Source organism: Coffea arabica, chromosome 2c (assembly GCF_036785885.1).
Source record: "Coffea arabica cultivar ET-39 chromosome 2c, Coffea Arabica ET-39 HiFi, whole genome shotgun sequence".
In the NCBI taxonomy this organism is placed as follows: Eukaryota; Viridiplantae; Streptophyta; class Magnoliopsida; order Gentianales; family Rubiaceae; genus Coffea; species Coffea arabica.
Window position 1 is genome coordinate 36,641,684 of NC_092312.1, and position 12,332 is coordinate 36,654,015.

A 12,332-nucleotide genomic window follows, 5' to 3' on the forward strand; every position below is an offset into this window, starting at 1 on the left:
GAAACCACTGAACATGCAGAGAACTTTGACCATTGTTAGACTCTAGGAATCACCGCGGATAGACTCTTTTAGACCAAAATTATTCTTTTTTGTCAAATGATCCTTTAGTTTTATTCTTAGCTTCCAAGGATGAAAATATCCTTTCAACCAGCTTATGGTTGGAAAATTAGTGGAGAAATTGGTAGAGAAAAGGGTAGGGAAGGGAAACCAGTTATTATCACTTTTAGCCGATTAGAACTTGAAGCTTCCAAAATTTTGTTGTTAGCTGTGTCAATTTGCTGCTAAACCAGAAATAAAGCTTCAATCCAACTGAATCTATGGCAAGCTTCAATCCAACTGAATCTATGGGCCATGCCATCTAATGTGGAGAGAAAAGATTGCAATGTTTCTAATTTTTGTTTTCCAATTTCGTGCGCTTTTATCTTTTAGCAAAGCAACTTCTTTTGGACATACTCTCAAAATCTTTTGAGAAGTCTCGAAGTGTGAAAAGAGTTCTGCGTTTGTAACCATATTAGTCAAAGAAGAAGAAGAAAATATGGCTGATAAAGAGAAAGAAAGTTTGATTCTCAACTTACATAAGTACCTTCTCTTAACTTTTATTCAAGGAACTTAAAGTGGTCTTTTTGGAGTGCTTGTGGGTCAGTCCCATAGGCTTGTGGCGGTTGCTGGACGGCATACTCAATTTCTAGTAAAGTAGTGAACATATCGCAAATATTTTTCTCCATTCACAGTCTAGCAATGTCATACTCAATTTGTAGTAAAGTAGTGAACATATCGGAAATACTTTGCTCCATTCACAGTCTGGCAATGTCATACTTAATGGCTAGTAAAGTAGTGAACATATCTCCATTCACAGTCTAGCAACGTCTTTCAAGTTACTACAGGAACACCATATAATGGCCTCATACTAAAATAAACTGCTGGTATAAGGGATTTCAAAGATATGGCCTCATAGGCTCATACTAATATAAACCGCTGGTGTAAGGGATTCCAGACTCTGGAATCCAAGAATCCCCCTGAATAAACTTAGAAACCGTGAAAGGAATGACTTCCTTGGACTGATTTAATGCTTTATATCCCACCCATGAAATTCGTCTCCCTGTGCCTGCACCAGGACCCCAATTACCGAATTCTCTGTAGGTTAGCTCATCTGTGCGATGGCCTGGCCACTCATACCACCCAGCTGGATCTATGATGCTATCCAAGAATGATTGCATCACAATCACGGTCGACCATTCAAACCATGGTCTTCCAAGAAAAGCGTGAACCTGAGATTTGTTGGACTGCAAATCTGGGGCTGCTGTCAAAGTGGAATTTTGAATGACAAATCCACTACTCTCATAGCGTGACATTTTTCCCTGTGCAGTCAAAGTAATGACACGGTTAGGCAACCGTGCATATAAGTTGCAGGTTTGAAAGACCGCCGCAGCATTGCCAAACATAAAATCAACAGTGCCGTAGATGTCACACTCCTTGTAGAATTGCGTGCCAAAGTGTGCACAGAGTGTGTCATGGAACCCTAAAAATGTACATCTGTAAAATGATGATCTGTCAGACAGGGACATTAGGGCAACAGCTTGAGTGCCTTCTCCTGCTGAGTTTTCGAAAGTTATGTACTTGGCCATGAAACCATTACCTTTGACAGCTGCAAACAATGAAATGTAATAGCATTTTAATAAGCTTCATATAATATGAAATAGATAAGGAAAAAGTTTATGCAACAGAAGAAGAAAGGAAAAGAGATAGTAAATAAAGCTTGCTGTCAGAAGTCCTTACAAACAGTGGCAGTTTCGTTTGTTTGGAACTCTGGGACTCTCCTGTTCATTGTGATTTTGGTTACATTTGCACCATCTCCAATCAAAGCTATGTTCGTTTTATTTGCCCACACTTCCACAATCTCCACATATATACCGGCCTCCACATGAATGAAGTACCTGGATTGACTCTGAATGGGTGCTGATGCAATGGCATCCGTTATCCTTCTATATGCTCTAGGTCTTGTCTTCGAGACGGTTGCATTAAACATAATACCGTTTCCATGAACGTTGCTCAATTTCTTGTGTCCTTGCAGCTGGAAATGTATGGAGATGTAAACAGATACAACCGCAACCAATACAATCACGATGACTGGTGAAGCGCCCTTAGCCATACCTCCCTACCTACGCCTGGAGATTAGTTGGTCAATGCTAATAGCAGCCTGAGTGTTCTTTTTGTTTATTAGTTGGTTACAGGGATAACATATTGCATGTTTTGAGTATTTATAAGAAAATGGAGATGCAGAAGTTTACTGATATTGGTGGGGAACGAAATCATGATTGCCAAGGAATTAGATAGATTCAAAATTTTTACCTTAGTCCTAAAAACAGAAGTAAAAGGCTAATCTGTTTTTGTGTTTGTATTTTATTCTATTTTGGTTTTCAGACATAATGTTTCATTATTTCTGGCTGTAACATACTATAGCCAACTGAAACTTTAATCCTTACCCAAAAAGGATGATTTGTTTGTTGAATTGCTTTGAGTGTGTAATGCAAATGGATAAAAATCTATTTGAGGCCAATGGACATCTTTGGGGGTAATGAAGAACTGCGATTGGATAAAACCACTTCGGGCTAATGGACATCTTTGGGGATAATGACCTGAAACTGCCCGCTACATAAAATTATGCTTGGTATTCAGAACAAGATTTACTTCCTGCGGCTTTCCTCCTTGGTCGGTGATCACAAATTACAACTGTAAGTAGGCACAGAAACAATAATGAATATTTTTTGTTTTTAGATTTTGAATCTTAAACTTAACTGCATTCATTATAATGCAGTAATTTGATGTAATTTGATGGCCAATAACTCCACATTACTAGATTCTAACAGCAGATGAATGCAAGAAATAATTTATATAGTTAGATTATAAAGTGAGTGAGAGGATATTTATATACTTTTTGGAGTAGCAATCATGATTGAATCCTTTAGCTGCTGTTTAATTTTCCGTATACCCTTGTGTTATAGTAGTATTTGGCCAAGACAGCTGCTAAGGCCTGACTAATGGATGTTAACAGATATATATTTATGCTTACATGAGCTTGAGAGATAGTCAGGGATACTGCAGAGTGCAGACAAGCATGAGAAATTTCTAAATTTACGATGAAATTTAAAATTTTTCTACAAATGGGGCCTTTTGAGTGTAGCATTCTGTCTAAGTGATGTTTGCATTTGCTGAATGCGAGCACACTGAATTTCTGATTTTGCAAAAATCTAAATAAAAAAAAATTTGCTTCAGATCTTGCATTTAACATATGCGAGATTTGAAACCTTTTAGTTTTTTAATATTAATAAATTCAATCTCATCAATATTAATAAATTTGCTTCAGCACCTCGCATTTAACATATGCGAGATTTGAAACCTTTTAGTTTTTTAATATTAATAAATTCAATCTCATCTCTTTTTTTTTATAAATTCAAGCAAATTGTGTTTGTTTTTCTTTTGAGTGTGGGTTTTGCTTTTTATTTCAGGAGAATGAATTTTTTGGTTATTATCCATTGATCTTGAATTTCACATACTATTATGGGATTAGGTCATATTAGTACTCAGTAAGTCAGTACGTGACATTCAAGATCAATGAATAATAATCTAAAAATTCATTCTCCATAATTTTATGAAATAAAAAGCAAAGCCCATACTCAAAAGAAAAACAAAACAATTTACTTGAATTTATAAAAAAAAATGATGAGATTGAAGTTATTAAAATTAAAAAACGAAAAGGTTTCAAATCTCGCATATGTTAAATGCGAGGTTTGAAGCATTTTTTTTTTTTAGATTTTTGCAAAATCAGAAATTCAATAATATATCGCATTTGTTGAATGCGAGTTCAATGAGCTCGCATTCGGCAATTGCGAACTACTTATTCTTAGAAACCCCAACACAAACAACCCCTCAAATAGAAAACTTTTTCTTTTCATAATAGTTTTAGAATTTCTCCTACTTCCAAATAAATACGCAGAAGACAACAGAAATGATGTGTTTCTTGTTTATTCAGAAGTTCAGAATGCCAGTGCATCACTGAATAAATTTTTTTTTTTTTGTGTCAATCACTAATCTTACATATATTAAGGGATATTTTCAAGTGATATTGTCAAAGCACACATTTTAGTTCTACAGCAAACCTCGTGTGCAATGGCAACTATAGCTTTTGCCACTCAAAAATTAATCATTTTTAAAAGCATAAAATTGTTATTTCATGAATATTTTGCAGTGGCATTATCACTTGTCTAAGTGTATTATGCAGGTAATTGTGAGACTCCTAATTGACTCGCAAAACATCCTCTTGTCCTTTCTCGGTATAAGAGGCTTGTAGTTTCTTTGGAAAAAAAATATACAAATAAAAACCCAAACTTTTATAGATTAGGCATGAAAAAGTTCTAATGACAACATTTCACTAACTAGTATAATTAATTAAGTTAAAAAACGCAACCAAAAAATAGTTAAATTGATCAAATATATGTTTACACCAAGTTTTGGGATTTGTTTTCAAGCTTTTTTTTTTTTTTATAATGAATTTTAAACTCTGCGAATTTTTCAATTGAGCTGACCTCTTGAATCTTGATACAACATTTTCGGCGGAACTTCTTCTTCAGCAAAGATGTTGTTGATGGAGTTGACTTGTGCAGATATCTTACCCATCACCATTTAAGGTTCAAAAATCTACTTTGTCCCACAAGCGTCAGCTCTCAACTTGCCAATTTGGCTCATACAAGTTCATTTCTGGACTCGACCTCAATTTGTAAGAACGAATATTTTAGAAATGGTTCAGAAATTTGTTCTCTTAAATTAATCAACTATTGGCGTCTGCCCTTTGTCATCAGTCATATAATCTAGACGTAAATTTTGCATAGTTGGAGAACCTTTTTTAGTATAGTAAATTTTCTATTGAAGCAGGATGTTTGAAACTGCAAGCTCCACTTGAAGATGTTTGAAAATGATATGTTAACAATCTTGGCATTGAAATTTACTTACAGGTATAAAAACTAAATAAGTTTCCATTGTTTTGCAACAGATATTATTCATCGCTGTAACCATTGAAATTTTAGACATGTGATTGAAACTGAATTTTCATTGGTGAAGTAACCTATGACTTGTAGTGGTTAATAATGTATTCAATGTATGACAATCAAGGAGCATTTAGGGTTGTTTACACGCAAGTTTTTTTCTGTTATCATGCTGAACTTTGAATATCTAGAGTTAACATGATTGTAAGCAACTAATTGCGTGATTTATCAAATATTTCATGCTTTTTCTATGTTTTGCAAGTGTTGATACATACACATTATATTCTGATATTGGATTGTTGAGGGCAGCAATCCATAGAAGCTAAAAAAAAAAAAAAACAAAGAATGAAGGTAAAAAACCATACTTGTACTCTTGGTCTGGCCTTCTCCTTCCATATATCAGAAAGCCAATTACCTTGCTTAATTAGTAAAACTCCATTATGATGAAGGAGATGCAATATCCAACAGAAATGGAAAATTATGGAAAGACTGAATTGGAAAACCTCTCTGTCCCCTATCAAATCCAAGTGTGCTAATTTGCTAAAAAAAAAAATCCAAGTGTTCTAAGTTAATCTAAATATCTAGCAATTAGTTGGTAGAAAAGGTTCATACGTACAGGACATGCAAGTTTCTTGCATTTAAAGTAAGAGTAACGTACGCTAATAATGTGTGCATAAGTAACGATCTTGTGTATATATAAAAAAGAAAAAAACTAAAAGGTTTTGTAATAATGGGTGGATCAATTAATTGTACACAAAATTGTTGTTTCTGTACACTAGAATTTGTACATGTTTTCATCCATGAATTGTCGAATTTTCTACCCCTTATCCTGTGGCATCGGTGATGCTGCCAATGTAACGGCTGTTCTATATCATCAATTTAACGGAAACAACTCCTATTACTGTGTCAGAGACTCATAATTTATGTGTAGTGATTGGTGAGATAACCAAGACCAGCTCAATGCATTCTGCATTTATTCCTTCTTGTGATTAACTTTCTATTGTGGTCGTTTCAATTGATTATACACTCCATTGCATTTATTCTATAGTGGAACCAAGACAATGACCCCCTAAACGCAAAAAAACCACTTCTCGAGTATAATGAGCAAATCCAAGTTGAGATTAAATAGCTGTAACCAACCTTTGACTGATTCATTGTCATTTACACTTTATTTTTTTTTACTAGTAAAAAAAAGAAAAAAGAAATCACTAATCTACAGAGATATCCTTTAACAGCATCAGTCTAGCGAGAAATTTCGATAATGATGATGAATTTTAAAAAATTTCTACAAAGGGAAGATTTTGAGTATAGAATTCCATTCAAGGGATCTTTGTATTCAGCAATTGCGAACTCTCGCATTTGCTGAATGCAAAGTCACTTTAAATTTTTGTCCCACAAAATCCAAAAAATAAAATAAAAAAGAGAGCCAAATGCGAGGTCACTTTTCTGCACTACTAGTTATGCTTACATTTCTTCACTACCGGTTATGCTAACATTGTTATGCTTACTTTTCTCGCTATTAGTTCATTTTTTGAACTAGTTTTTCCCCGGTGTCTGAAGCAATATTTTTAAAAAGCTACTACTTAGCTAGCTGCACTAACTTTCACTGGTTCTAGATGGTCATTTTCATTTTTCTAGCTTTCTACTGTTGAAACAGCAGATGCAATTCCTAGTGATGCAGCAGATAACAAATTAGAGAAACACAGTTATGACAGCAAATCATGAACAACACCTATCTCAAGCACGTCGACATTTTCAAGCTTACCGGCTACTACTTTTCCGGAGATGGAGTGAGTTTTTGAAGCCATTAGGAAAAATTGGGAAAAAAATCTGGAACTTCTTCAAATGTTTGAAAGCTGATGCTAAAATGCTATGTTTGTAGCGGTTTGACTCCTGGTACTGGCGTCAATTCGTCTTCGTTTTGGTGTTCCCATATCGAAATTGCGTTAGGGATTTAGAATGTTAGAGTTGCTCTGTTTTGAACATTCACCTGTTATTTGGGAAGATATCTCACAAAGCTCGTGGTTCTGCAAATGCGAGCTTTGTGGTTTTTTTTTTTTTTTTTGGCCAAAGATGTTTCTGAAATCACTAACCTCGCATTTGTCAAATATGAAGTCCTTGAACTCGCATTTCACAAATGTGAAGATCCTAATCTTGGAATTAGCTTCAGAAATAATCTCTCTTGTAGAACAATTTTTTTCATAATAATTTAAGAATTTACTCAGACTAGCATTGACTTTGTCTTCTGGACCGAAATTGCAAAAGTACATCATTTTGGCAAGAGTGAGTTATCAGTCATTATTATATAAAAGCAACTGTACATTTATGCATAACCATGACAACTACGCAATTCCACCATAATTTACAGAGATTAAATCTTCCAACATACTGATTGATGCAAATTGAACTGCTGAAGTTTCTGATTTTTTTATTATTACTAAACATTCCAGAGTCCAAGTGCGATAACGGGCTGACCAAGCCAGTAGGTTACATTGGTACAGAATACATTGGCAACAGTTCATTGGATGAGCAAAAAGCTGGATGAGTCCTTTTTTTGTGTCAAAGAGAACAACATTTTGTCTACCTAGCTTGACATGTCCAAATTGCACGAATGATCCAGGTAATAACGATTCACTGAAACAATTCACAAGATTTTACTCGTCCATAATGTCAAATTCATAGATAGGTTGCACCTGAAATAGTTTGTTCTATACGAATATAGACAAGAAGACACCCTTCCAATTGAAGAACAAGCCTTTGACTCCTTCAATCAAATCAATTTGAAGTACATAGAGGGCTACTTTCTTTGTTTCAAGAAAAATAACAAAGACTGTGTCCTCTTGTTATTCTAAAAAATGATGTAACGGATCTTAGCTTTGACCCTATTTATCAAGTGGCATTTGACATTTAATTATTAGGCTATATTTTTACTCCTTGTATAATTGTATTGTCTGTTCTATTATGATTGGTTTAAATAATCAATCCTGAATTCTGAAAATTTAATGAATTCAGGGCATGACAACATTGATTAATGTTTACTTTTCATCGAGACAACATATATTATATTTTGTTCTTTACTGAGACATCTAAAAAAAGCTGTGGCAAACTATTGATCAATTTCTTCATTAAACTTAAGATAAATGACCCTTTAGTCCAGAGCCAAACTATTGATATATTATGCTCTTTTCTGGTAAACTGTCCACTTTTATCAATCGATGAATTTTCACATTTTGCCCGAAAAAATGATATTAACCTATTTCTCTTCCAGGAAAAGAAATCGTTAGATTTTGCTGTTATGAAAATATGGTTGTCAGCATGAATTACGTGATCAGATTCATGATCATTTGTTTCTTCTTGTGTCTAATATGTGTTTGGATTAATCAAAGCAACCTCAAAGTCCTATTATTATCATCCTTTGCAATTGCAAAACAAATTCAAAAATTGTGAAATTTTTGGCATAGTATTTAGTTCAAATTAATGTATTTTTATCATCCAATTTATCCAATAGTAAGTGATTTTGCAACATCGTAGAGCGGAGAAAAAATTTTTTATTAGGCTTGATGGGTGTTTGGGTTATTCAGATAATATTTGAATTATTTATTCGTACTAGTATAAATGAGTTGATCCAACTTATCAATTCGCATTGATATAAATGAGTTGATGTAAGTATACTAATTGTAAAATTTCTATCAGAACTTGTTCGCATTACCTAAATTGCCACTTCGCAATTGTTTTATTTGCTTGCAGCTTAATGTTCTAATCACCCAAATTGGCACTTTGCTATTGTTCTATTTGCTTGCAACTTAATGAGTTTACCTTATTTGACCAAACAATTTTGCGTGTTTTGTAGTTCATGAATTCAAGGTCAAAAATTTTGATGAAAATTTGTGAAATGACCAAATGGAAATAAAGAAATTTTATTTTTAGCAATTATGAAAAGAAAATGATAAAAGAGACCACATGGCACTTGAATTACAAGACGGTATTTTTTAACTTTCTTTTCCTTTACATATTTGTTGTCTTCACTCCTATTATTTTTCCCCCTAATTTTCTTTCCTAGGTTCATTTGGGTGGTTAATCAATCAAAAATGGTAAAAAGTTTCGAAGTTATTACTTTCTTATCGGATGTCCCCAAAGGGACTCGAAGTTATTACTCAATGACCCAAATTTCGAACTTTTTTTCAACTCAAATTATCAAACATTTAAGATAGTGAATTCATGAATTTTCAATATAATTGGTAATTGTTTAATTCAATTGTAGTTTCTTTTTTAAATATGTTTTCTCTTTACGTCCTCCTACCAAATCCATAATCCAAACAAAGGATTTACCTTCTTTGGATCTTTTCTCATTTCCCTAGTACTTTCCTTCATCAACCTAACAAAAGAAAAGAGTATGGTTTACAAGGGACCTAATTTCCTTTCCTCAGTGGCTTCATGGAACCAAACAAGGCTAGACTTGTGAACAGAAAGTTATACCTCAGAGAGGACGGTGACCATCTTTTCTAGTAATCATTCCAATCTGTTGTTTATGTAGTTGCAGCACTCTCCAAGGCCGGTGACCATCTTGTTTGTATTCCTTTCATGAATTTTCAATATAACTAGTAATTGTTTAATTCAATTGTATTTTTTTTTAAATTTGTTTTCTCTTTATGTCCTCCTACCAAATCCATAATCCAAACAAAGGATTTACCTTCTTTGGATTTTTTTCTCATTTCCCTATTACTTTTCTTTTTCCCTAGTACTTTCCTTTGTCAACCTAACAAGAGAAAAGAGTATGGCTTACAAGGAACCTACTTTCCTTTCCTCAGTGGCTTCATTGATCCAAACAAAGCCAGACTTGTGAACAGACAGTTAGAGGATGGTGACCATCTTTTCTGGTAATCATTCCAAATCCGTTGTTTATCTGGTTGCAGCACTCTCCAAGGCTGGTGACCATCTTGTTTGAAGGGGCAACTTTTTGTTAGCTATTCCTTTCATGAATTTTCAATATAACTGGTAATTGTTTAATTCAATTGTATTTTCTTTTTTAAATTTGTTTTCTCTTTATATCCTCCTACCAAATCCATAATCCAAACAAAGGATTTACCTTCTTTAGATTTTTTTCTCATTCCCTATTACTTTCCTTTTTCCCTAGTACTTTCCTTTGTCAACCTAACAAGAGAAAAGAGTCTGGTTCACAAGGAACCTACTTTCCTTTCCTCAGTGGTTTCATGGAACCAAACAAGGTCAGACTTATGAACAGAAAGCTAGAGGATGGTGACCATCTTTTCTGGTAATCATTCCGAATCCATTGTTTATCTGGTTGCGGCACTCTCCAAGGCTGGTGACCATTTTGTTTGAATGGGCAACTTTTTGTTTGCTATTCCTTTCATGAATTTTCAATATAACTGGTAATTGTTTAATTCAATTGTTTTTTCTTTTTTAAATTTATTTTCTCTTTATGTCCTCCTACCAAATCCATAATCCAAACAAAGGATTTACCTTCTTTGGATTTTTTCTCATTTGCCTAGTCATTTCCTTTCTCCCTAGTACTTTCCTTTGTCAACCGAACAAGAGAAAAGAGTATGGTTTACAAGGAACCTACTTTTCATTCTTTTACTTTCCTTTCCTCAGTGGCTTCATGGAACCAAACAAGGCCAGACTTGTGAACAGAAAGCTATACCTCATAAAGGACGGTGACCATCTTTTCTGCTAATCAATCCGAATCCGTTGTTTATCTGGTTGTAGCACTCTCCAAGGCCGGCGACCATCTTGTTTGAAGGGGCAACTTTTTGTTAGCTATTCTTCCTTTCAAGACTCCCACAATTGATTTAAAGTCTATAGCCACTAGGACACTAAAGACCCATTTGTATTATGATGCGTTGATTCGAAATAAAATTCCACCAAATTTTCACGCACAAGTACCCAAACGGAAGAAGTACTACTGTAACCAGGCATTACCAGTTTACTACATTAATACATCAAACAAGAGGAAAATCAAGGCTCTCCACAAAATGTTAAGTATATCCTACCATCAAAAATATAGTTTCACAGTTGAAACTTGGGATCACATGAATTCAATATCTTCTTCCAGTGCTTCAAGAACTATGGTGGCAAGAGCAAGTCTGTATGCGGTGGACCTCAAATTCCTAACCAAAACGTAAATTTCATTCCTCCTCCTGCTAACAGAGATGGTCTTCCATTGATCCTCTCTAAGATGAGCAAGCAAGACCGCCTCACATAGAGCAATTGCCACAGGCTTCTTGCTGTATGTCCATTAAAACAACATTCAAAATCACAAATACATTTGTACATTCTCACTTAATACATTCTCACTCTTCACGCTATCACTTTATACTATCTCACATTTGTACATGTACACTTTTTTCATACTCATTTGCACCCCTGCACTTTACACACCCACTTGCACACTTGCACTTTGCACTTTTTGCACCTGGCACTCGCTTTTACACTCAAAGACATTTTCACACACACTCATTTTTTTCTCATGATTATCCAAGCATTCATTTGCATTTATTCGTGACCTCTTTGAGAGTTCACCATTGGCTATCACAATTCATGTGATTAGGACCAATCGAGCCTCAAAAAAGACATTCTATCCCATTCAAACCAAACATTAGATTTAGGTTTGCATTCATGTTAGACACATCCAAAATGCAATACGTCTCTTGGGTAAAATTAGGAAAATTGTCACTAAATCACGTAACTAGCTTAGGCTAGGATAAAAGGGTGCCTTAGACTTCGTCTTTGCCTTCCCTTTTATCAACCGTGACCCCCGAACTCATCTCTTTGATTTTCGTAGACTAGGAGTCATCTAAAAAGGTTTTACTCCATTTTTCAAAAACTACTTTTTTGGTGACTTGGTACACCCCAACTCAATACCAAGTGGCGACTCATACTTTTCTGTTTAAAAACCTTTTTAGATTATCGTTTTGACCAAACCGTCGCATTTAAAAGTCCCATGACCTTTCCCTTTATTTCTCACATTCACATGCTTCACATATTACACGCACAATACACATTATGATTTCAAACGACTTTTTTTTTCATTTTTCCAAAAATGGGGTGCGACAGTATAAATGTTATTGATACTTGAACTACGTGCTTGCATGACTTTCTTGGCCTCACTGAGTATTGACTCATCCCATTAGTTTGTTTTCCTTAACAGGAACTGGAATGGAAGAAGTTAAGAAAATGCCGACTTGAGGCACTTTTGTATTTGTGTTTTGATTGTAATCGATTAAATACTTTTGGATGTTGTATATTTTGGGGAAAGTAATGAAAAATTTGAAA

The 12,332-nt window shown here is 34.4% G+C and overlaps 1 protein-coding gene across 1 annotated transcript; it reads right to left on the bottom strand.

Annotated features, from left to right (window-relative positions):
- Window positions 1-962: 962 nt before the first annotated feature.
- On the bottom strand, window positions 963-2,149 carry LOC140035646 (pectinesterase-like). Its single transcript, XM_072076955.1, has 2 exons — window positions 1,777-2,149; window positions 963-1,645 (listed from the first exon to the last, which is right to left on the bottom strand). The coding sequence occupies exons 1-2, from the start codon at window positions 2,147-2,149 to the stop codon at window positions 963-965; spliced, it is 1,056 nt and encodes a 351-aa protein (XP_071933056.1).
- Window positions 2,150-12,332: the final 10,183 nt, after the last annotated feature.